We start from the raw sequence: 27,604 nt of genomic DNA, 5'->3' as shown, positions 1-27,604 counted from the left end.
GTGACTTCTGCTTCACTTTCCTCAGTGTTGACTTTCTAATGCCGCGATGGATCAGATGTAGACAACAACTGTCGATGAGCTTTGAAAAGAGGGAGGAGAAATAATTGGTAGACCTACCTCAGGTCCTACTTTGACACCCAAGGCAGAAATGTTCTTTGTCAGCCGCCTGTCTTCTCAGTGGGATTTACTTATTTATGTTGTGAAGATGAGGATCCCTTTTCCTTCAATTATTTTTTTCCCCTTCCCTGGTATCCATAAAGCCATACACTATCTGTGAAGAAGCTGAGTTAAGAGTTTGTTCCCATGCTTGCACCAATGCTGTTCTGAATTGAACATATGAGAAAACGCAGATTGACTCTCCCTCTAATGCTTTCCTTCCTTTCCGTGAAGAAGGGCTTAGTCACCATTTATCAGGGACCTGTTGTGTGGGGAATCATTAGCACAAACCTATCTCCCATTACTCCATTATACAGCAAATTAGGGTCTCCAATGAGATTCGGCACTGCATCTCAACAAGCTGCTTTATTATTTTGTAAACTTTTTTTGTGGATTTTGTGTTTGTCAGGGTGAAGTATATTATGTTGGGTAACAGAGGACTTTCTATTTCAAATGTTAATGTCAGCAGATTATGCATAATCCTGTTAAAGGCAGAGTAAAGCTCCCTCTACTCTGCCCCCACAAAGTCCATTGTCAGATAATCATCTCTGACTGCAGCAGTCTGGCATTTTTCCATTTCCCACACCAGTCAACCTGTGGCCTATCTGAGTGAGACTAGTGCTAACTAACACTGAATTAGGGACAGTATTGTGCTATGGGTCCATGCCCATAAGGAACTGGACTGAAGTTGCCAAGCCTAATTTTATGTAGGACTCTTACTGCCAGCAGACAAGAGAAGTTTCATCCAGTCAGAGTGGATGTGAACCCATATCCCAGCGGCCTCTTGCATTGTTCCACGGAAGCTCAGCGTAAGCTTGAGGAACAGCACCTCATCTTCTGATTAGCCACTTTACAGCCTTCCGGACTCAATATCGAGTTCAACAATTTCAGATCATAACCTCGGCCCCCATTATATTTTTATATATTTTTTATCCACACTTTTGATTTGTGCCTTTTCCTTTTTTTCTCTCCCACATGGCAGCTGTCTCTCATTCTGCCAGCGTATTTCACACTTCATCTAGAGCCATCCTTTGTCTCTTTACCTGTCCTATTACCATCTCATCTCGCCTTGAATATCTCTTAATGTCTCTTCACCTCCCAGACCTTCTCTTTTGGTCTTTCATCCCCTCCCCCATTTCCCAGCCCCCAAACTGGCCTTTTAATGTTTTATTTCCTGCTTTTTTTTTCTCAGTTCTGAAGAAGGGTTTCGACCTGAAACGTTAACTCTGTTTCTCTCTCCACGGATGATGCCTGGCCTGCTGAGTTTTTCCAGCGTCTTCTGTTGTTATTTCCCAGAGGTGAAAGTCTATCATCTACAATCCAGCACATCACAAACTGCCCTTTTGAACATAAATTCAAAACCCTCATAAGATTAAAAATGTCACATTCATTCACAATTTCATTGAAACAGGCTCACGGAGTCTCAGATCAATTTTATTGACTTAGCTCTAAAAATTGATATTATACAACAGATAAATTTCCCAGCCAAACAATATTCAAGTAGCCTCTGAATGAAACCATTTTACTTGCATTGAATAAATGTACCACATTTCACACACACATGTATGAGCGTGGTTAGTTTATTCAGTTAATAATTAGTACAAACATCACATAAAAAGGAATTGGTTGAAATGTATGAACATGGTACACATTGCATTCAACATACTATATGACACATATATATATTACATTTTTCCATTTTTCTTCACAAAACTGCAGTAATAAAGAAAAGATTTCAGTTACCATATTTCTGAAAAGTTGGATACAATTAATTTAAGGCACAAAATATTCATGGACTAAATACATTTGAATGAATATTTGGACTCTTCAACTGCCCATTGGTAATTATCCTCCAATAAGGCGAGGTTACAAAGATGCTGTGACATGTTGTTTTGCTAAATGATGTACCTTGTAACGGCTTAACCTGGACTCAGAGCTCGTTCCCTTTCAGATTCAGGCAACAAATGCTGTAATTTAAATTTTAGTTTTGACCATTTTATTGGAAATGCAAATCTAAATCATCTCAATCGGATTTTAAATGTTCACAATTTTCCGGCAGGTTAAGATGTTAGAAGACATAAATTATACATTTTTAACTAAATGTCTCAATATTTATGGGTATTTAGAAGATGTTTTAAGGCAATCATGCACTTTCCGAAGTAAATAAATCATTCGCATCTCTGCAGGGCTCAATATTTTCCAAGCAACAGGATTGGAAAGTAAGGTTGCGGAGATACCTGACAGCAGGAGTAGCGGAAGACAAGCGTAACACTACCGGAGCGGGAGACAGTGCTTTGAAACAATTATCTTCAGAAGCACAACACAGCAGTGAGCACAGAATGACATACACCAGAATCGGTTACAGTTCCTTATCTCTGGCTTGTCGCTAAACGTGTAATGGGTCCGGGTTAATTTTAATCCCTGCGGGATATTTTTTTGCTACGATCTGTAAAGATTACTAGCAAATGCCACCCCCCCCCTCCCCCAGATAAAAAGATCGCAATTAAAATAAAACCGTAGCATTGTGCTGGGAATGGTGCTGGCTGAACTGTAAATCCTATAGCACTTTGCTGACCAGCCGCTGTTAAATCTGAGCCCTGTTCATAGTTCTAATCAGTCATGTAAAAGAAGCAGAGTTACACAATCCAGTCTAGTGCAACGATAAAGATCCTTCGCTCCAGTGGGACTACAGTTCATCTCTAGTGGCCAGTGACCGCTACCAAGGGAGGCTATCTGAGAATCTAATTGATAGGCGCAAATAGAACTGATTCCTTGACGATCTCAGGCACCATTTTAAAGCGGAAATGAATCTTATCAACCAAAAGCAATGTTTGAATTGTTAGCTCCACTCTAACACTCACTCGACTATATATGTATATATATATAAATGATTGGATAAAATGAAGATTTGCTTTTGTATCGGAGTGCGCGGTGCATGGATGTCCCTGTGGTTAGATGTTCAGGCGTGCCTGTCTCTGAATGAACCCTCCAGATCCGATTGTGCGAGGGAACTATGTGTATATGAGTATGTCTTTGTGTGCTTCCGCATATACATATGTGTGCATGTTTAAGAGGATGTGTGCATACACATGTTTGTATTTAGATGAAGGTGCGCGCATTTGTGTCAGAAATAATAAACACGTACAGTAACCTCATCCTCAAAAATAAAAAGCAGCAAACAGGATAAAACTATTCATCATATCAAGCTCGCTTCTTTCATTGACCATGGGTACAACATTCTATCGTGGACTCAAAACTAAACGATTTAATCTGCCGAGAAAAGGGTTCTGTAAGATGTCTCCCTGCTTCCAAAGGCAAATCAAGCAAAATTCCAGATTATTGTCTACTTTTTTATCTTGCATTTATTCATCCTTGTCCAGTTCTTTCTTTAACATAACATTCCAGAAAGTAAGCTGTGGGGAGGACACAAAGAGCCTGCAAAGGGTAATAGACAGGTTAAGTGAGTGGGTAGTAAAGTGGCAGATTGATTATAATGTGGGGAATGTGAGGACTTTGGTAGGAAGAATAGAAAAACAGAATTTTTTAAATGGTGAGAAACTATTAAATGTTGGTGTTCAGAGAGATTTAGGTGTCCTCGTACAGGAAACACAGAGAGTTAGCATGTAGGTACAGCAAGCAACTAGGAAGGCAAATGGCAGGTTGGCATTTATTGCTAGAGTGTTGGAGTATAAGAGTAAGGAAATCTTGCTACAATTGTACAGGGCCTTGGTGAGACCACGCCTGGAGTACTGGGCACAGTTTTGGTCTCCTTATCTGAGGAGGGATATACTTGCCTTAGAGGTGGTGCAACAAAGGATCACTAGGTTGATCCCTAGGATGAGAAGGTTGTCCTATGATGAGAGATTGGGCCTATACTCTCTGGAGTTTTGAAGAATGAGAGGTGATCTAATTGAAACATATAAGATTCTGAGGGGGATTGACAGGGTAGATGCTGAGAGGTTGTTTCTCCTGGCTGGAGTGTCTAGAATTAGGGGGCATAGTCTCAGGATAAGGGGTCGGCCATTTAAGACTGAGATGAGGAGGAATTTCTTCACTCAGAGGGTTGTGAATCTTTGGAATTCTCTGCCCCAGAGGGTTGTGAATGCTGAGTCTTTGAGTATATTCAAGGCTGAGATAGATCGATTTTTGGACTCTAGGGGGATGGGTGGGAAAGTGGAGTTGAGGTCGATGATCAGCCATGACCCCATTGAATGGCGGAGCAGGCTCGAGGGGAGGTATGGCTTACTCCTGCTCCTAGTTCTTATGTTCCCACAGTTCCAGCAGATCGGGATTCACCATGTTCACACTGAATTCGATTATTTATGTTTGTATTCACTTTTCTAACTATCAATTCTGTTCCTAACCAAATATTTCTCCAACTCTTTGGATGATATATTGTCCTACACAATGTTTGTGGCTTTTTCACTAATACTAACACTAAAACTATTAATGCCACTCCCTAACAGTCCATCAGTAACATATGCTTTGCTATTAGCATATCTGCTGTTTCTAAAAAGGTCAAGTCCGAAGTGGTGCTATTTTTCATTTGTATCCAAAAAGTTTCCGTGTATTATTTTTATAATTGCAATCCAAAACTAGTGTATTTCTAAATTATTAGTTGTTTTAATCATACAGTCATATGTAAATATGATTTAGCATTAACACAAATATATCAAATAGCTGTGATAGAACTGTTTGTGGGTTATAGGAAAACCACGCAAAATATCCTCTTGGACAGAGTCCAGAAGAGGGATAAAATGGGACTGGATTAATCTCAGAAACCTAACTGAACGGAGCCCAGGCCCATGTACCATTAAATCTGTCTACGTGCCATGCTACAGAATGGTCGAACACAGGCGAAGGTCTGTGATCGCCACACATCGTAAGGGCAAGGGGCCCCAAACAGAAAGAAAAACAACGAGTAACCACCAGCCATTCTCCGGTATCTCCTCGTGGCTGATTAACGAGCGGTGTTAAGCAAAGGATGGAAGTAGATCACCTGGCGGGGAAATGGTGCCCGGCGGTAGGATAAATCTGAAGGAGTCAACAAAACAAATAATGGGGGAATAGGAAACAAAATCCAATAAAATGGGCTACAGCGAGCCATTCTGGGATCTCTACGGTTAATAGTAAGGAATCCTTCACCGCCGCAACATAAGGGTAATATATCGTTTTAAATACTGTACGTCCATTTTAGTTTCCGAAATAAGGCCTGTTGTTCACGGAAAGCAGATACCAAAACTACAGCTCTGTAACTGTTGTCTTGCTTCTTCGAAGGAAATTGAATGAACACTGACTGGACTATATTGCAAAGTATAAATGAACAAAGTAGTTGAAAGTAGATGCATGCATGCTTCATTTCGAATCAAATTACAATTCTTTCTCGTTAAAAGATCCTAACATTTTATTGCCATTCAATCTCTAGCTTTCACGCACATTAATTCTGACGCCGTTATTGCTTAAATGTGTGGTATCTCCCATTCATTCTTTCCATTCATTCAGCAGCAGCAAATTCAAGTCATATAAAACTGTACAGGTGTCACTAACAAAGATAAATGCATACAGATGTGAGTTTTAAATGTTGGATATTTAATAACACGCATTAAAAAATAAAACAGCATAAATAACTGGCCAACTAACTTACTGATTAGGAATAATTTAAACCTACTTGAAATCAATTGTGTAAGGTCATTGACTACTGCAGTTTATTTTTAATCATGTTCTCCTATTCAATGCTGCTGGTGCCAGAAGTGAACGTGAACCCCAGGTTTTCTTTTATAGTCCTGAGCTCAGAACTGATCCCCAAATCTAAACCGAACCAAACTTGGGACAGAACTGAACTTTACCCTTAAAATTCAGGTCTGTTCCCTTGAACTAAAAGTGTCTATTGGAAATGGCAACATCCGATTCGACTTAATTCAGCTTTTGAGATTTCATGCAATGTTAACTAAAGATGTCACAATGAAATGATGAGGTGAGCAGGGATGAGAACATGGTTGTGGAATGTCTTTCGGCGCAGAGGAAAACCTGGAGCATCAGTCAGTAAGGGAGGAGAGGTCTGGAGTGTTCCAAAGATGAAATCAGGAATATTGATGTCGGGATCCTGGATAGCATGAAATGGGAAGCTTTGATGGCAACTTTAGCTGTCGTGGAAAACCTTGAACATCAATCCGAGAAACCTGGAATGTCTGACGTGTGAAGCTTTGAGCATCCATGTGGAAGACTTTGATGTCAATTAAAGTACCTGGATTTCTGACGAGGAAAACCTGGAGCGTTGATCTATAGGAAGCCCTGGGCATTAATCTGAGAAACCCAGAATGCCTGCTGAGGGAGATTGTAAATGTCAATCAAAGAAACCTGGAGTGGCTCATGGAAGGAGCATTGAGTATAATTCGAGGACCCAGAAATGTTGGTATGAGGAGCCTGGCGTCTCTGATGGGAAACTCTGAGCTATCTTCTCGAATCCTGGGGTTTCCAGTAGTGCCTGCAGAATCAATTCTTGGACGTTGGAGGAGGCTTCAGGCACCTGCAATGGTAGGATACTTTTTTGTTTAGAGATTAGTGCTAGATGGGTGGGTGACTGGAGGTTAAGAGTCTGTCATGCGGGATTAGTTGCTTTGATGTGCTTTGAGTGTCCGGTTGTGACACGTATACAATGCAACAAATGTATTAAGTATGATCCTGTAATTGTGACAGATAAACTGGTTTTGGAATAGTTAGTGTGATGTCCATTGAGGGAATCGGCCGGGAGGAGTTTCCAAACACAACAGCGCGCAGAAGCTGAACATCCATCACTAGATTTACAGTAGTCAATTGAAGGTACCTGGGCAATCTTGGCTGTTGCAGCACTTGCTTCGCGCTGACCAGCTGAGTAACTCCTCCAAACCTGTTCTCCTGCTGAGATCATCATTGCTAAAACAAAACATTCTCACAAAAGTAGATTAAAAAAAAACATAAAGGCTATTCAAATGGTTATTCTGGACTGATTATTTTTGCGAGGATTCCCAGTGGTGGGATAGTCTCTCCGATAGCTGCAGCAGAATAGTCTGCAGCAAGGAAATACCTGGCTCGAATTCCCCCGACCAACCTCCTCATTGAGCGAGTTCTCAGCAGACTATTCCAGCCCGGGGAGAAGGGGGGGGGGGCGAGGAGGGGGCACTTCACATCGGACCAACCACAGAGTGTGATTGAATCTGGCAGACAGAACTGCACAGCCCAGTATTATCTGCCCTCCTGACCGCGGCACAAACCTGCGAGTAGAAGGGAACAGTGCAACAGATCTAAGAAAGAGGAAATATATAGTTTAAAAAAATCGATTGTTAATATTTAATCATGACCAATTCTACAGAACTATATTCGGTTGTTGTAACATCGGTGCCATGTTTCTAATTGTAGTCTCATTTCATAAAACAACCACAGGATGAGCTTGCATTTCATAATCAATGATATCTTTAAAAAACAATTGTAACAATAGAGAACCATAATCTATCAAATGTAATATTTGTTATTTTAATTTCTCGAACAGTTAAGATGGTTAAAGAAACATTTGGTGCTTCGGTTTTCCCGTTAGTTTAGGTAGTTTAAGTATTTACACTAAGTAATTATTTACACTTCTCATTCGAAAATAGCGCTGCTTCATTCATTGCTACACCACATTATGTTATCTATGAAAAATACTTGGACGCTCGTGTCTCTACTCACAGTCAATGTAAATCCAATAATACATAAACAGAAACTTAATACTCCCAGTGACTTTCTATCACTGTTATCTTTCCCACCTCCTGTAATTATTCTCCAAACTCCAACAGCCAAGAAGAATCAGTCGGTTATTGACAGTAATTTTGTAATTATTTTATGCTCATGAGGGTGAGGGTGAGGGAGAAACACTCTCTAAGTACTCCTAGGTCGGGTATGGCATGGTTAGATTCATAGTAAAGCTTCCTTCACAATCTCCCAACAATGGGCCTCAACCCTCAACCTAAGAAGAATGTCCTCTTCTGCACCAATGTGACATTTTCTTTCATTTTGTGGCTTCTGAAAAGACACTGTCTGTTTTGTGCCAATTAGTGCCAATTAGTGCCACATTAGGGATAGCTTCATACTGTGGACTCACAGGGAAGACTTATTGTGATTATCCAAACTCTTTTTACTTTATAGTCAGTAGAGACTTTAATCCCATCATAATGACTGGAATTGAGCCCAGGTTCTATCGGTAAAGGGCCAGTTTCTAACCCCATGAAACACCAAATCCACGTGGCACTGGTTATTAACATTACTAAGGGGTCTTTCATTGACTCAGCTGTCAACACTGTTTTAAATTAGCTGGGCAAAGGTGGGTCAATATATTGAAAAACATGGGCCACTGTGATCTGTTACATTGGCAGACATCAGGAAATAGGTTGACTGTTGACCCTCCTGGCAAGAGATGTGCAGCATGGAGGCAGGAAGAAGAAAATCTTGAAACAATACGGGAGGGGGAAATAATATACAATACTTTACTTGCCTAATGACTGGTTTCCAAACAAAGTAATGATAGGAGAAGCACACAGTCAGTTACATGAAAGCCTTCTTCTATAATGAATTGTGAACTTCACCTTTTTATAACATGGCACTCTGTTCATATGGTGATATTTCATAATGCTTTCTTATGTTGGATTTTTGTTGATCTATCATTACTTGGAACGAATAGTTAGAATCACAGAATCGCATAATTTTACAGTACAGGAGACCATTCGACCCATTGCACTTATGCCAGTTCTCTGGAACAGCTATCTACTTAGTCCCATTCCCCTGTCCTTTTCCTATACCCTTTAATTTTTCTTTCAAATATTTGTCCATTTCCTTTTGAAAACTATTATGGATTCTGGAGCAGAGCGCGGAGCACCACGGGGGAGGCCGGAGGAGTTTAAACAGTGGCGATGGCGGCAGATTCGGGGGGGAAGCAACAAAATATCAAGGAGTGACATCACAGGACAGCAGGTAGGTGATTGATTGGTATTAACAATAAGCTAGACAGTGGTTTAAACTAAGAGCTGGGGAACTATAACTATTACTTTATTAAATTAATAACTTAACTAGATGAACTAGTTAATTAATATAAATATAAATAATCGTTTGAATAAAAACTTTAACTAATTAAATTAATTCAGGTTATCAATCAGCAAATACATAAAAGAAATTCTCGAGATGGCAGGGCAGGCTATGTGTCGGGACTGTAGGATGTGGGAGTTTGTGGACAGCGAGGCTGTCCCGGATTCCCACATCTGCAGGAAACGTCTCTGCCTTCAGTTACTCCGGCTCAGAGTCATTGAGCTGGAGTGCGAGTTAGAGACACTCCGAAACATGAGGGAGGGGGGCGGAATTTCTGGACAGTTTTATCCAGAATACAGTCAGTCACACCCCAGAGGAAAGCACAGGTTCAGGAAGGGGAAGGTGTGACTGTTAGGGAGCTGGGTAGCGGGGATTTGGAGAGGTTGAGAAGGAGGTCCCGCAGACACTGGTTCGGTCCAACAGGTACGATGTATTCGCTACCTATGAGGATAAGGAGAAAGACTGCGGGGAGGACAGCCACAATGCAGACCTAGGCACCATGGTTCAGAAAGCTGTCCATGGGGGGGAAGAGCTGAATAGAAATGTGGTAGTGATAGGGAGTTCCATAATTAGGGGGATAGATAGAGTCCTCCGCAGCCAAGAACGAGAATTCCGAAGGGTGTGTTGTCTACCTGGTACCAGGGTAAGGGATAACTCCAGGCGACTGGAGAGGAATTTGGAAAGGAAGGGGGTAAATCTAGTTGGCGTGGTTCATATCGGAACAAACAACATAGGTAGGAACAAGGAGGAGGTCCTGCTGAAGGAGTATCAGGAGTTAGGAGCTAAATTAAAAAGCAGGACCTCGACGGTAATAATCTCCCAAGCCACGTGCAAATTGACATAGAAACAGTCAGATCAGGAAAATTAACACATGGCTAAAGGGCTGGTGTGAGAAAGAGGGGTTCCTTTTCATGGGACATTGGCACCAGTACTAGGACAGGAAGGAGCTGTACCGATGGGACGGGCTCCACCGGAACTGGGATGGGACCCCTGTCCTAGCGGAAAGGGTAAATAGGAAGGTGGCAAAGGCGTTAAACTAGTAAGATGGGGGGGAGGGATCTACAAGAAACATAACCAGCCTAAATATAAACAAAACAGGAAAGGAGAGCATAGGAAAGAATAAAGAAAGGGAGGATATTGATGGCCAGGGAATACACAGAATTATAGAACAGGAGTGTAAATAGATGGTTAAAAATAAAATGAGAGGAAGTGCTATTAAAAATGAGTTAAACTGCCTGCACAGCAATGCACACAGTGTCCGTAATAAAACAGGAGAGCTGGAGGCAATCATGCATTGTGAGGAACCAGACATAATAGGGATTACTGAGACATGGCTATAGAAAAATCAGGACTGGGAATTAGACATTGAAGGGTATAACATATTTAGAAAAGATAGAGAGGGAAAAAGAGGAGATGGAGTAGCTGTATTTATTAGGGATAACATAATGGCAGCAAAAAAAAGCGATGCAGCTATCAGCAAGACAAAAATAGAATCCATATGGATAGAGATAAAAAATAATAAAGGATCAATCACACTAATAGGTGTAGTCTACAGACCACCTAATAGTGGAAGGGAGATGGAGGAAGAAATATGCAGACAAATTAGGGAAATGAGTAAAAAACATAGAATAATAATCATGGGGGATTACAACTACCCCAATATTAATTGGACCGAAGAGGTAGGTAAAGGGGATAATGGAATGGAGTTCCTGCAATGTGTACAGGACTCCTTTCTAACCCAATATGTAAAGAGCCCAACAAGGGAGGATTTGCTATTGGATCTAGTAATGGGGAATGAACCAGATCAGATAAGAGAAGTAAAAGTAGGGGAACATCTAAGCAATAGTGCCCATACTATAATACGCTTTAAGATAATAATTGAGAAGGACATAAGTATGCTGAAGACCAGCATAATAGATTGGAGAAAAGCTGATTTTGAGGGGCTGAGATTAGAACTTGGGAAAATAAAATGGACAACAATATTGGCAAATAATGACATAGAACAGCAATGGGAAGCATTTTAAATGGTGTTCAACAGAGTCCAGGAAAAATATATTCCACTAAAAAAAACACTAAACACTAACGAGACACCGTGGATGAATAAAGCCATAAGGGAAAATTAAGGGTAAGGAAAGAGGCATACATTAAGTACATGGACAGCAGAGGAGTGCATGATAAGGGAGAACATGAAGAAATTAGGGGAGAAGTCAAAAAAAATTAGGAAGGCAAAGAGGAACTATGAAATTACAATTACACGAACTAGACAATTTCATTCACATTGCCTCCAATTTCCACCCTTCCCTCACCTTCACATGGTCCATCTCTAACTCTTCCCTTCCCTTCCTCGACTTCTCCGTCTCCATCTCTGGGGATAGGTTATCGACCAATATTCACTACAAGCCCACTGACTCCCACAGCTACCTGGACTACACTTCCTCCCACCCTGCCTCCTGTAAGGACTCTATTCCATTCTCCCAGTTTCTCCATCTCCGCCGCATCTGCTCCGACGATGCCTCCTTCCACACCAGTGCTTCAGACATGTCCTCCTTTTTCCACAACCGAGGATTCCCCTCTACTGTGTCAGTTCTATCTCCCGCACTTCTGCCCTCACCCCTGCCCCTCCCTCCCGGAACCACGATAGGATTCCCCTTGTCCTCACCTTTCACCCCACCAGCCTCCACATTCAACGGATCATCCTCCAGCATTTCCGCTACCTCCAAAGTGATCCCACCACCAAATGTATCTTCCCCTCCCCTCCCCTTTCAGCATTCCGTAGGGACCACTCCCTCCGAGACACCCTAGTCCACTCCTCTATCACCCCAAACAGCCCTTCCCCTTCGCCTGGCACCTTCCCGTGCAAGCGGAGGAGATGTAACACCTGTCCCTATACCTCCCCCCTTCCCACTGTCCAGGGCCCCAAACACCCCTTCCAGGTGAAACAGCGATTTACTTGTACTTCTCGCAATCGAGTATACTGTATTCACTGCTCACGATGCGGTCTCCTCTACATTGGGGAGACCAAACGCAGATTGGGTGACCGCTTTGCGGAACACCTCCATTCAGTCCGTAAGGGTGACCCCGAGCTTCCGGTCGCCTGTCATTTTAATTCACTGCTCCATTCCCACTCGGACCTCACCGTCCTTGGCCTCTTGTATTGTTCCACGGAAGCTCAACGTAAACTCGAGGAACAGCACCTCATCTTCCGATTAGGCACTTTGCAGCCTTCCGGACTCAATATCGAGTTCAACAATTTCAGATCATAACCTCGGCCCCCATTAATTTTTTACCTGTATTTTTTCCACTCCTTCCCCCCCCCCCTTTCCTTTTGTTTCACTCTCCCACCTGGCAGCTATCTCTTGCCCTGCCAGTACACTTCACACCTAATCTCAGCCTATTACCATCTCGTCTAGCTTCGAACACCTTTTATTGTCTCTTCTACTTCTTTTGTCTCTTTCACTTCTTTTGTCCGATCGCAGCCCTGCCTTCGATCTATTTTCTTTTCTTTCCAGTTTTGAAGAAGGGTTCGACCCGAAACGTCGACTCTAATTTCTCTCCACGGATGTTGCCTGACCTGCTGAGTTTTTCCAGCATTTTCTGTTGTTATTGTGAAATTACATTATCAAGGAACATAAAACAAAATAGTAAAATATTTTACAGGCATGTAAATAAAAAAAGGAAGGTTGGGATGGGAATAGGGCCACTAAGTGATGGAGCGTATAATACCACAGGCAACGATAGAGAGATGGCAGGAATATTAAATAATTACTTTGCTTCAGTATTTACCAGGGAGCTAGAACAGTTGGGCATGACATTGGATGATGAGATTAGTAATGAGATAACTGCATTTAAAATAAAAAGAGGGGATATATTAAATTAACTATTCAAACTCAAAGAGGATAAAACCCTTGGTCTGGATGGATTACATCCGTGCATTTTAAAAGAATCTAGGGAAGAAATAGCAGAGGCATTACTACACATATTTAATAATTCATTAGAAAAAGGTGTAGTGCCAGAGGACTGGTGGATAGCTAACATAAAATAATACCTATATTTAAGGAGGGAGATAGAACATGTCCAGGAACTATAGACCAGTGGTAGGTAGGAAAAATAATGGAATCCCTACTAAAGGAGAAAATAGAAGAACATCTAGAAACCAAAAATATAATAATGAATATTCAGCATGGATTTCAAAAGGGAAAGTCTTGCTTGACCAATCACATTGGATTTTTTGAAGAGGTAACAGAGAGAGTAGACAAAAGTAATGCAGTAGATGTAATTTATCTAGATTTTCAAAAGGCCTTCGATAAGGTACCACATAATAGACGAATGAACAAGGTCAGAGAATACGGAGTCAGGGGACAAGTAGCAGAATGGATTGCTGGCTGATTTCAAGACAGAAAGCAGAGAGTAGGTGTAAAGGATAGCTCTTCAGAATGGCAGAAGGTGGGTAGTGGTGTTCCACAAGGATCAGTGCTGGGACCACTGTGGTTCACAATTTATATTAATGATTTAGACTTTGGAATCAAAAACACAATTTCTAAATTAGCAGATGACACCAAATTGGGGTGCGGGGGGGGGGTGTGGCGGGGTGGGAATAGTCAATACTGAGGAGGACTGCAGCAAATTACAGGAAGACATTAATAAATGGGCATATCATTAGCAAATGAATTTCAACACAGATAAATATGAAGTATTATAGTTGTGCCCAGTACTGGAAAATTTCATTTGTTAACTCAAGTTCCTTTACTGTTTCAGGAGATGAGGAGCAAAGCAACTTGTTTTTTTTTGCAAGAAACACTATAGCACTTCTGCTGCTGCCTGCAACCCAGCTTCTTCGACCCTTAATTTCTCTGCTTGGCTGACACCTTTGATCCTGTTGTGCATTTTTCCCCATTTGCTGACTACCTCCAATTGTTGTGTCTTATTTTCGTTCTTCTCTCCCTCCCCTCTTCTTCTCACCCCTTGCTGATATGAAGTACATTGTTCCCATGTAGGATTAATTTTCTCCAGTTAAGAGATCATGTTCCAGATTTTGGTAAGTTCTTTCAGGTGATTTTGGAAAAAGCAGTATTTTTTTGTGAAATGGTGATTAACTAAAACCTGCAGCACTGGTTTAAAAGCATGTTTCAGATCTCACTTATAGCATACGTCAGTACTTTGTACAAATTGTAAAAAGCATTACTTTGAAGCACTTAAACTTGGACACTGAAATGATGATTTATTACATGGGTTGACAGAATGGGTGAAACTGTCTCCCCCCTTGTAATTCATGAGACAAAAATTCTGCATTAATGAGATTTGTCAACGATCTGCTTCCAATGTTAAAATCCTTTCTCGATATTTACAGTGAAATATAAATGACAGGTAAAAATAAAATCTTGTTAATCACATTAATGCAACTCATAAAGTTTGGCAGTTAACTTCAACAAGCATTCAAAAAACATGAACCCAGGCTTTCTTCAACCTACAGTGCACTTAACTACATCTGTCAAATTAGTGAGATGCAAGGATATTACACAAACCTAACACTGAACAAGTCATTAAAGAAAACTCTTAATATGTATACTTACAGCAGGGTTGCAGCATTTTGGATAGGGCCAGATAAGAGAATCACAGACTGAGTTCTGATGCTTGCTTTACAGCTGATGCATATTAATTGAAAAGCTTAATAACAAATGCATCCACCTCATTGATTTAAGTGGGAAAATTGATTTCTGTTTTTAACAAAAAGCAGTTTACATGTTAAAAATTTTCAGACAGCCCATTTTGAAATGGACCGTCTTTGTCCAAAACTGGATGAGCAGGCACCCTTATCCTGGAGGAGAACTCTATTCAAACCCACATGTGCTGGTGGGTTGTGTTTGCTATGGAACTCCTAATCAAGCTAGCATTTTGATAAAAAGGCCTTTTATTTTAGCTGTTTCTCTACTCCACTGCCACAAACCTTTTTTGTCACGAAACAAAATCCAGAATATTTGAAAAAAACAATAGTGCTTTTGACAGCTCCCACACCTTACCAGAAGTATCAGTCAACCTTACTAATTTAAAAATAATGCCCTATTTTCACTCAGCTATTCATAACTGTATTTTCTATCATAAATATAAAAAGATGTGAAATTCAAACATTTCACTACAAATATCATCTCCCCCACTAAACATTTAAAACCAATTTTAGGCCCTAACATGTCAAAAAACACAGCAGGGTGAGGATGACATTGCATTTGTGCACTGAATCCAATACAGTATTCTCATTGAAATTCATTTTGGTAATTTTGTGCCAAAACCAGCGTATCAACTACCACTACAAGGTGTGTATATGTGGCCCAGAGGAAATCTTTCTCCTGTTGTTTTACCCTTGCAGGCTCACTCATACTAGGAGAAGCTCCCAGCCTCTGGCAATGACAAGGGCACTGAGATTGGGAACTGTTTGCGTAGGGATTCGTGAGTCTGAACCTGAGGCATGGCTCTCTGGAGCTCAATCACGCCCTGCCATTGCACTGTCTAATACACTTCCAAATTGTTTGAGACAACACAATGGTCCAGATATGCGCAGATTACACTCATGTATTAACCTTATTGTTACTAAATGTGGTGTTAATCACATTGCTGGAGGGACAATGGGGGGAATTTTTCAGGGGGTCAGCGGGCGCGTTTGGTGGCAGGTCAGGTGGGGAAAACATTTTTTGACCGGGTAGGGAACCTGTCATCAACCCGCCGCCATGTTAGTTTCCCAGATGTCGGCGCTGAACAGACCTGACACCAAGCGGGGGAGGCAATTTAAGTGATTAAGAGCTTGTTAACAGCCTGTTAAAGAGAATTTTGAGCTCACCGTAACATTTTACGAGGTCGCCCACAGGTTCCACGCTGCTCGGGGATCATGTCAGGTAAGGAGGCCAGCAGTTGTGTCACCATGAAATGATCTCTTTACTTGACAGCTGAAAATGTGCTATAATAGCTCCCATCTCACAGCTGTTCACTTTCCAAGCTCAGAAGCTGTTGCTTACTGCATTTGGAAGACAGATTGAGCTTTATGCAGGCTGCAAGTGTTTGGAGTAAACTTTGTAGCCAGTGTCACCTCATTGGAACAACCTCTCTCACCATTGACAGATTGCTTCTGTCATCTCAATTTCACCTGCCATCTATTATATCAGCATCAGTGCCCTTGAAACTATCTCACCTTGATCCTCAGAATCCCACCACAATCAGCCCTAACCCCAGCAGCACCAGGCACACCAACAGCACCAGCAACAACACCAACCTTCTCCACAATCACCTGATGCTGCACAGGACACAGGGCATCAGCACCCGACCACATTTCTGCCCAGGATGGCAGGGATGGCCTCATCATGGCCAGATTTACTACGCTTGACGCTGTACACCCTGGCTGCCACATGATGTGCCATGTTGGCACCACCCCACACCAACACCATAAAGCATCCCTACAATGCCCAAGCCATTCCTTTCACACTCATTACCATTGCGGGGGGTACCGTTATATCTCACCATTCACTGCAACTCACTAAGCCACTTCTAAAGGTGCAATCAAATCTGTCCAAGAACGCAGAGTGTTCAAAATAAAATTTCAATGTTTGACAGCACATTAACAGAAACTTCACATGAACATTGGCTAAAACACCCAAGTGCCCACCCTTGTGTGTTCTTAGTTGGTATGATTGCACTAGGATGAGGGTGAGTGTGAGGGGTGGCTAGTGAGATGGGGAAGTGATAATGTAGATAGAGAGGGATGGGTGGAAATGCAAGGTAAGTTGGTGTGAGTAAGGATGGGGAAGGGTGAGAGGGTAGGGAAGGCAGAGTGATGGGGATGTGATGAGTGGCACAGCATGATGAGGTTGAGTGTGGCTTTGCAGTAACTTTTCGTGATCTACTGAGATCATTGAAAGGTTTGCGCCACTGCAGCCTGGTCCTCCTGTTAACATCCCTGCTTGTGTCCTCCTGTGCAATGTGCAACCAGGCTGCGTTGATCTCCTGGGGAGGTCTTTTCCGCCCATTGGAAGGGAAGAGAACCTCCATGCAGGCTACGACTCCCTCCAAAAGGATATGGAGGGAGTCATGGGAGAGCCTGGGTGCAGCCGTGCACCTTTGTGCAGTGCTTGTCAGTGTTTGCAGCACCTCAATGCTGTAGAACATTGACAGCACAACTGTCAAAATCATTTTGCGCATGGTCTCTTTAAGGAAACTGGCTGATGATGTGTCAAGTGACGTCATCAGACCCGCTTCCTTCAATTGCACTGGGCGGGCTTAACAAGCCCAATCAACATAAAGTCACTTTAGACAGCGGGCTGGAGCCAGCAGCGAGGCCAGGACCCGCCACCGACCCCTGCTGCACTGGACCCGCTGAGGTAGGGGAAATCGTGGCCAATATCTTCATGAAAAAATTGCTAATTTTTTGCTATTTTTCTTTACAAATATAATGCGGTAGTTTCATGAATTTTACTGAAATTCATTAACGTATCACTTGGGTGTTAAGTTATCTGTCAAAAATGACGTCAAGCTCTTCTCCCTCCCCAAATTAAAGTGTTTGGAAAAGTCTTTAAAAATATATTTGTGGCCATCAAGTTGAGAGATGTTGATATTGATAATTGGAACTCTTCTCCTTTTGGGTATCTAGTGTCAGCATCAAGCATTCCCAGATCAGATATAGTACAGTCAGATGCAAAGTAAAACCCTTTCATTGCCTCAGCCTCAGAACTTACTGCACTAATGTGACATTTGTTCCATTTCTCACACCAATCATCCTGTGACCTCTGCAATTTCTGCCAAGTTAGGGACCATTTTTTGCAGTAGGCCCATTCACTAGGAACTGGATTGGGACTGGCCAAACTCATTTCACATAGGATCCAAGATTACGAAATAGGTTCAGACAAAGAAGACTCTGCAGTCCATTTCATCTCATCCTTTCAGAATACCAGTCCTACTGTCTTCCCATTACAGCATCAGCCTCTTAAATGAGTCCCAAATCTTGACCTCAACCATCATTCCTGACAATCAGTTACAGCCGTTGATCACCCTCTGTGTAAATAAAAACTTCCTGACATTGGTCTTAAACTTGCTCTTCGCAACCATGAACCTGTGTCCTCTTGCATTATTTTGAAGAGAACATTTTTATGGATTTGTATTTACAAATATATAAGATTTATATAGACTGAAAATACATGAGTAGAACACTATTATCCCATAATTTCTCTTGGCAAGCAACTGTAAACCAAGGAAACAGCCTGGGGTGCAGTTGTTATGTAGCAATGTAGGCATGTGGCTATACTATATTTTTGGGAAAGAGGTGCAGGGAGGGTGTAGAATTCTGATGCAGAAGATAGTTATTACTCTCTGTGTATTTACTGTATATCAGTTTGACCCACTATGTGCAGTAGGCTGGCAATTTGGGGCTTTGAACTAGGACAAGAGCTTAACTTTCAAGTCTCACCAGGACTATCCTCATCACAAGACAATGCATTGTTTGCTGTTAAATGGGGCTTTGGCAATACTGCTCTCCTGACTGTAGTCTGACAGCATGGGACTTATTCATTAGGACTTCCATGTAACTTAGTTCACGTAATGCATTTATCAATCACCATTAACATTTTTCCTTTTTTTTAACCTTTTTGCCTTCAAATTCCCATTAGACAAAGCAACTTCCCAGTTTTCTGGATTCTTCTGTGTTAAAATAATTTGCAATTTGTTTTTTTGAAAATGTGTATGAAGCTTCGTATCTTCTCATTGATAACATAGCATTTTCTATAGCTGACCCACCTTGCTGACCCCTATCAACCAATCCCACCTCCCTTGCCTCCCTGTGATCCTACCCTTGTTTTGCCCCCCACCCCCATCTGAATCACTCTCCTGACCAGAAGTGCACATCAGCCCACCTTTCCAGATTCTAGTCCATCAATATTGGGATGAATGCTTATAGATCACCTATGTCTTGTTATCTGTCCCTACACTACTTACATGAGATATAATGGCTCATGTAGGAAGCCAGTAAGAAGGTGAAAATATTTTCTCTTCAAATTTTTTTCCCACTTCCTACTTCTTCTGAAGGTTGACTTCCTTGCTGGGATATGGTTCCTCTAATACACTGTCCAAATTTGACATTACTCATGTACGAGCCTCGATAGTAAGTGGCGGCAAGCTATTCAACTGTGCAGGGTATCACAACAAATTCGGTCCTGTCCTCAAGGGACATCTGTACACGTACACTTCCAGCAGGGTAGTTGGATAGTGATATTTCCCTTAAACTAGGAACAAACAACTGGAGCATTCCCACCGGCACCCTGGATTAGCTAACTCAGCACATACTGGGGGATCAAACCTGAGATTTTCCTAGTCTCTATGGCCCAGAGATGGTGTTTTTACCTCTCAGTCATCAGGAGAACCCTCTAATAGACCACTGTTACTAGGATTTGCTGATGGTGATTAGTTTCCCTATTGTATAAACTTTTGTATGTTTACTTAATTGTCAGCAGACTGTCTGTTCAATAAGTATAACCTCAACAGTTAATTGGCACTTGTGGCTCCAGCTCTGTTGCTATAGATCCAGGACTGGATCATTCAACACCTACAGAAATAGTATTTGTATGTGCAACCAACCAACTCCAGTTCAACACTTTCTCCTATAGGTAAAATCAATTTGAACAAGGGCTTCTCAGACAACGAGTACTTATAAGGCAGTGGAGAAGCCCAAGCAGTGCAACATAAATATAAAAACGATTACATTTATTCATCGACCCAGTCAAACATAAAAATCAGCCCTCTCATTCACAAAATCATGATGTTCCTCCATGGTCCCTGATTCCAGTCCCCCTCTGCTGAGAGTAAGTAAGTTATAAACAGGAAATGGAAAGGGGAAGAGATAAAGATCACATTTTAGGGACTATGTTGTGAAGATTGGGGGCTGATACTTAATTGCAAAGGCGATGGTGGATATATGAATCCACCACAGGTTTATATTTGATGAAATGTTTATATTTTCTACCCTCTCCTTTCCCTTCAGGGCTTCTATGCATCACATACCATATTCCAAATTTAATAGGAGGCACCAACTCCTAGACTGCCACTTAAGATTTTTTGTAAATGAATGTCATGAGATATGCAAGGAGTACCTCAGGGTGGCTCTGCCACTTATATTTCCTCCTTCCTTGTTGGGCAGCAAGTGGGGGATGGGGGTGGGGGAGGGGGCTAGCATCTGGCCTCTGATCAATGCACCCACCTTAGACAGTATAACTTAGATAGGGAACTCAATGCACAGGATGACAAACAACATCTCTCCCTCTCCCTGGTCATTGTCTGAAGTTGACCTTGCCTGCTGTCCTATTTGACCTTGAGATGCACTTCTGACCACATAGCCGCTCCATATCCAAGACCGCCTACTTCCATCTCCGTAACATTGCCCGTCTCCGTCTCTGCCTCAGCTTATCGGCTACTGAAACCATCACCCATGCCTTTGTTATGTCTGGACTTAACTATTCCAATGCTCTCCTGAGGGGCCTCTCATCTTCCACCCTCCATAAACTTAAACTCATCCAAAACTCTGCTGCCCCTATCCTAACTCGCACTAAGTCCTGTTCACCCATCACCCCAGTGCTCGCTGACCTACATTGGCTCCCGGTTCGGCAATGCCTCGATTTAAAAATTCTCATCCTTGTTTTCAAATCTCTCCATGATCTCGCCCCTCCCTATCTCTGTAACCTCCTCCAGCCCTACAAATGTCCGAGATCTCTGAGCTCCTCCAATTCTGGCCTCTTTTGCATCCCTGATTTTAATCGCTCCACCATTGGCGGCCGTGCCTTCAACTGCCTGGGCTCTTAGCTCTGGAATTCTCTCCCTAAGCCTCTCCGCCTCTCTACCTCTTTCTCTGCCTTAAGATGCTTCTTAAAACCTACCTCTTTGACCATCAACTCATTTCCATTTATAGCCATCTTATTTTTAGCAGAGCAAAGATAGTTTACAGGGATATAGCATGAAGTATAATTAAAGATAAACACACATGTACTGCCCACATAAATGCTCATGCCCAGTGTCTTCCTGTTCAATCATTTTTAGCAGCTGTGGGGCACCCACATGTATTTACATTACAACTTTAGCATCACTGACAAATAGTTTCCGATTTGCAGAGATGCTAAAGTTACAGGATAAATCTAGAATCAGGACTCTGAAGTGAAAATGTGTAAGGCTACCCGGAATAGGTAACCTCATAATGCTTTGGTTTGACACCACATGGAGTGTTACTCCAGTGGAGTGTCAAAACCAGGTTCAAAAAATGCTCAGGGGTCTCTTGGATCTCCTGGACACTTTTTGAACCTATCTACAGTTAACTTTAATCATTAGACAATGTCCACACTGGCTTCCACGCTCTCTAAACGTTTAAACATTTAGAGGTAGATTTTCCACAGGATCTTCTAGTGTAACTTTGGCGGAAACTCTGGAGAAACGGCGTAAGTGGCTGCTTGCTCTGTCTGTTGCGGGGTTAACGCCGATTTTCCGCTGAAGTCATGTTGAGCAATCGGGAGAAGCCTCGCAGAAATTACAGGCGCTAAATGTTAACTGCTGGGAGAGGGGCTCTGCGCATGCATGTACCCACCCGTGCACAGAGACCGCTCCTGCTCAGCGACCTTCTCCTGCTCAGCTGAGAGCTCCAGATGGGCTTGAGAGCAGTAGCTGCGGTATAAAGACAATTTAATCAGAGATACCTTGAGCGCACTGGTGAGGCTGCAAGAGAACAGCGATCTGACTAAAGTGAGCCAAGAACGCTCAGCACTGACTGTCCACTGCCATCTGCTTTGTTACATGAATTGTAAAGAATAAGACTTTGAGGCATGAGATTCCCCTCACAAATTCAAAACCAAACAATGCAAGCAATGAAATCTTGTACATTTTTACGTGATTTCAGACCACGAATGGTAATAGAGAGATTAATGAAAAAATATACAAATTAGCGATATAATTCTAGAATTCAAGAAAAGAATGATTCTAAGACGGGTGTTGGGAACCAAACATTTGACATCTTCCAGTGAGATGTTTCTATAGTGAATGCCCAGTAACAATGTAGTATGAATATTGGGAGCCAAGGTCCAATTATAACAGCTTTATAACAGGAATGGCATTGTAACTTGAGGATGGGAAGGGTGCATTCAAAAAATATTAAAGTGATTTTAATCGACCATAAAAGGATCAGGAACAGGTGGGGGTTGAAGCCAATAAAATGGTTCCTTTAAACACGATGCTTACCAAGGGAGCATGTGTTTTTTAAATTCAAGCGGTTCTACAAGCGTCTTTTTTAGAGGTACTTTTCCGAACTGCGTTCATTTTATTGTTTTTCAGAAATGCAGCATCATGATTTGACAGCAACTCATTTATTTCATTCTCTCTGAATTGTGGAAACTTACGCCCGTAAAATGCACTTTTACTGGATCGGGTTTCTTTTTTCTGACACTGTCTCACACAAGCCTTGATGATCAAGTAGCCCACCTCTGCTATGTTCAGCAGCACGCAGACGCCAGATACCACCAACATGAAGATGGTGAAGATAGTCTTCTCGGTGGGTCTGGAGACAAAGCAATCCACTGTGTTGGGACAAGGGAAGGCATCGCACTTGACCAAGCGAATCATCCTGAAGCCCGGGTAGATCACGTAGAAGATGTACAAGAAGGCAACTTCGAAAATCACCCTGAAGATGATACTGATGACGTAGGTCCACCAGAGAGACCCAGTGATGTGCATTTTGCGCTTGGTCACCTTCTCAATGTCCATTTCCCCAACTTCTCCGGTGAGCTGCTTGATCCGGAAAATCTTCTTTTCCACATGATGCTTGTGGGCAACGTGCATAGCCACCAGAAGGGCGGGAGTGGACACCAGGATCAGCTGGAGGGACCAAAGCCTGACGTGGGAGATGGGGAAAAACTGATCGTAGCAGACACTGTTACAACCGGGCTGTTGGGTGTTGCAGGTGAACCCAGTCTTCTCATCGCCCCAGACGCTTTCTGCTGCTACAACCAGCACCATGATCCTGAAAATGAACAGAACAGACAGCCATATCCGTCCGATCCCGGTCGAGTGCTTGTTCACCCCAATTAGAACAGTGTAGAAGACTGGCCAGTTCATCTCCCCTCAGTTCTGGAAAGGAAAATAATAAATTAAGTTGCCAATTCCTTCGTGTCAGCATCAACCCAGCGCCTTTTGTAATTGGTGATCATATGGTCTGTAGCGTTCTACATATTATATTTGCATACAACGATTCCTTTTATTGCACTAACAAAACAGTATTCAGTTCCGGCTCCTTCATCTCCACCTACACTAGATAAAGGAATCTGTGTAGTCACAGAGGCAGCATGTGCCTATTATCCATTGTTTTAGTTCGCCCACGTTATCCCCTTTCTGCCATACATGAACATACTTTGAGTGAAAGGACCCTACAAATGAAACAATTTTGTCGTATTATTTTATACAATCATTTGTATTTTAAATGCACTAATTATGTTCTTTATTTATGGAAATTTCTACAGACCAGCAAAAAAGAACTGAACAAGTCTTCAGCTTTAGTAATGAATGAAAGGATTTCTATACATTTTTAAAAAAAACTGTGGACTCTTTTATAATCTTATTCACTTGCTAAGCACATGGTCAAAAATACTTCAGGTCAGTACAATTTTTGCATTTATGGATTGACGTTAAAAATGGCGAATGTGCTCCTCCGATGGCTCAGTGAGTTTATCCAGTGAGTTAGCTGAACCATGCAAGCCAGGAAAGTTTCCTGGTCTACGTTGAGTTCACTAGTCTCAACAGATATAATAGGGTGCCACATTTGGCTTCAATGTCCCTTTGGTTAGAAAAGGCAAAATCAACCAGGGTTATCATTGCTAGTCACTATTCAACAACAACAAATTGCTTTATTTAGCGCCTTTAACATAGTAAATCATCCTAAGGCACTTCACAGGAGTGTTATCAAACAAATTTTGACTGAGCCACATAAGGAGATATTAGGACTGGTGACCAAAAGCTTGGTCAAAGATGTAGGTTTTAAGGAGCATCTTAAAGGAGGAGAGGTAGAGAGGTGATGAGGTTTAGGGGGGTATTCCAGAGCCTAGGGCCCAGGCAGCTGAAGGCATGGGCGCCAATGGTGGCACGATTATAATCAGGCATGTGCAAGAGGCCAGATTTGGAAGAGCACAGATTTCTCGGAGGGTTGTAGGGCTGAAGGAAGTTACAGAGATTGGGAGGGGCAAGGCCATGGAGGGATTTGAAAACAAGGATGAGAATTTTAAAATCAAGTTAGGATATGGGCAGCAGAGTTTTGGATGTGATCAAGTTTATGGAAAAAAGAAAGACTTGCATTTATATAGCGCTTTTCACGACCACCGGATGTCTCAAAGCGCTTTACAGCAAATGAAGTGTAGTTGCTGTTGTAATATGGGAAACGCAGCAGTCAATTTGTGCACAGCAAGCTCCCACAAACAGCAATGTGATAATGACCAGATAATCTGTTTTTGTTATGTTGGTTGAGGGATAAATATTGGCCAGGACACCAGGGATAACTCCCCTACTCTTCTTCGAAATAGTGCCATGGGATCTTTAACGTCCACCTGAGAGAGTAGATGGGGCCTCAGTTTAACGTCTCATCCAAAAGACGGCACCTCCAACAATGCAGCACTCCCTCAACACTGCACTGGAGTGTCAGCCCAGATTTATGTGCTCAAGTCTCTGGAGTGAGACTTGAACCCACAACCTTCTGACTCAGAGGCAGGTGTGCTACCAACTGAGCCACAGCTGAGTGGAAGATGAGAGGCCCATCAGGAGAGCATTGGAATAGTCAAGTCTAGAGGTCTTCTTCTTCTCCTTAGGCAGTCCCTCGGAACCGAGGATGACTTGCTTCCACACTAAAAATGAGTTCTCAGGTGACTGATGAGTCCAACGCGGGACCTACAGTCTCTGTCACAGGTGGGGCAGACGGTGGTTGAAATGTCTGAGCTCCCGGGCAATGATAGCAGTACGGCGTTCCAGTCTGTCACTGTTGGGGTTGTCCATGAGGGTCCTGATGTTCCAGGTCCTGAACTTCATTTTAAAGGGTGGAAGATGCCTGTGTGTGAATTCTTTTAATGTGGGGTGGCCGTTGCACACCAGCTACCACACGGGCTTGACAGAGCAAGGTCTTGGTCCAATGGCAAGGGGATCCAAGATGATTGGAGACCAGGCTCTGCTACAACGGCCTAGCACACACATACACACACAAACATACTCCGACTGTCCTTCTTCCCGCAGGTCCTCTCTGTCTGGGTTTCGTAGGATGCATTGTGGTCCTCCCGACCTCGCTGTTGGCCCATGCTGCACCACTCCTGGGCCTTGACCCCACTACTGGTTCATGCTGCGCCACTCCTGGGCCTTGACCTCGCTGCTGGGCTCGTCCTCACTCCTGGGTCCCGGCCTCGGACATATAACCACACCCCGCACTGTAACAGTGATATACCCCACACCCCTCACTGTAACAGTGATATACCCCACACCCCTCACTGTAACAGTGATATACCCCACACTGCTCACTGTAACTCCAATATACCCCACAGCCCTCTAACAGTGATATACCCCACACTCCTCACTGTAACTCCGACATACCCCACACGCTGCACGGTAACAGTGATATGCCCCACAGCCCTCACTGTAACAGTGATATACCCCACACTCCTCACTGTAACAGTGATATACCCCACCCTCCTCACTGTAACTCCGACATACCCCACACGCTGCACGGTAACAGTGATATACCCCACAGCCCTCACTGTAACAGTGATATACCCCACACTCCTCACTGTAACAGTGATATACCCCACAATCCTTACTGTAACTCCGATATACCCCACACGCCGCACAGTAACAGTGATATACCCCACAGCCCTCACTCTAACAGTGATATACCCCACACTCCTCACTGTAACTCTGACATACCACACATGCTGCACGGTAACAGTGATATACCCCACAGCCCTCACTGTAACAGATACTAATGCGATGCTGCTGTGACCTCAACAAGCTGTCTAAGCTGCCAATCACAATGCAGAATTCTCACAGACAGGGAACCAGGAAGTGAAGAAGTTGCTTTTATTCGGACTTTTAAAAAATGTTACAGAGTGCAAAACCAAGATTGGGGCTCTCTCAGCCTGAAATAAATATGAACAAACTTAAAAAAAAATTATTTTAAAATTTTGTAAAATTGAAATTTTTATCATAATAGAGAAATTTGACACTCTACAAAATTATAATTAGATTTTCAGGGCCATAACGTGTGTTTAACAGTCAATATGCTGTTAAAACCCCAGTTACACCTAGAGGTAACAAAGGCATGGATGACGGTTTCAGCAGCAGATGAGCTAAGGCAGGGGCAGACATGGGTGATGTTACAGAAATGGAAGTAGGCGGTGGAGCGGGTATGTGGTCAGAAGCTCATCTCAGGATCAAATAGGATGTCAAGGTTGTGAGCAGTCTGTTATAGCTTCAGACAGTGACCAGGGAGAGGGATGGAGTCGGTGGCTAGGAAATGGAGTTTGTGGCAGGGACTGAAGACAATGGCCTCGGTTTTCCCAAAATTTAGTTGGAGGAAATATCTGCTCATCCAAGACTGGAAGCAGTGTGACAAATCACTGACAGTGGAGGTGCTGAGAGAGGTGCTGGTGAGGTAGAGCTGGGTGTCATCAGCGTACATGTGGAACCCTACATTGTGTTTTTGGATGATGTCGCCGAGAGGCAGCATGTAGATGAGAAATAGGAGAGGACCAAGGATCAATCCTTGGAGAATTCCAGAGATAACGGTGTGGGAGTGGGAAGAAAAGCCATTGCAGGTGATTCTCTGGCTACAACTGAATAAATATGAATGGAACCAGGTGAGGGCAGTACCACCACCCAGCTGGACGACGGAGGAGAGGCATTGGCGGAGGGTTGTGTAGTCAACCGTGTCAAAGGTTGCAGACAGGTCGAGAAGGGTGAGGAGGGATAGTTTACCATGGTTACAGTCACATAGGATGTCATTGATAAGGGCCGTTTCAGTTCTGTGGCAGGGGTGTAAGCCTGATCGGAGGGGTTCAAATATGGACTTGCGGGAAAGATGGGCTCAGATTTGGGAGGCGACAACATGTTCAAGGACTTTGGAGAGGAAAGGGAGGTTGGAGGTGGGGCAGTAGTTTGCAAGGACAGAGGCTTCAAGGGTGTGTTTTCTGATGGGGGGGTGATGATGGCCGATTTGAAGGGGAGGGGGACATTACCTGAGGAAAGAGACCAATAACAATATCAGCTAACATGGGGGCCAGAAAGGGAAGTTGAGTGGTCAGCAGTTTGGTGGGAAAATGGGAGCAGGAGGTGG

General features: G+C 42.8%; 1 protein-coding gene across 1 annotated transcript; it reads right to left on the bottom strand.

Annotated features, from left to right (window-relative positions):
- Window positions 1-1,574: 1,574 nt before the first annotated feature.
- Window positions 1,575-23,562, bottom strand: LOC147125240 (gap junction beta-1 protein-like). Its single transcript, XM_085999808.1, has 2 exons — window positions 22,647-23,562; window positions 1,575-6,682 (listed from the first exon to the last, which is right to left on the bottom strand). Exons 1-2 carry the CDS (start codon window positions 23,359-23,361, stop codon window positions 6,675-6,677), a joined length of 723 nt encoding a protein of 240 aa, XP_085855934.1. The 5' UTR covers window positions 23,362-23,562; the 3' UTR covers window positions 1,575-6,674.
- Between the last annotated feature and the right edge of the window lie 4,042 nt (window positions 23,563-27,604).

This window comes from Somniosus microcephalus, chromosome 1 (assembly GCF_052327205.1).
Source record: "Somniosus microcephalus isolate GS21.2 chromosome 1, FLI_Smic_1.0, whole genome shotgun sequence".
NCBI lineage: Eukaryota > Metazoa > Chordata > Chondrichthyes > Squaliformes > Somniosidae > Somniosus > Somniosus microcephalus.
This window is presented reverse-complemented; position numbering and strand designations above follow the sequence as displayed.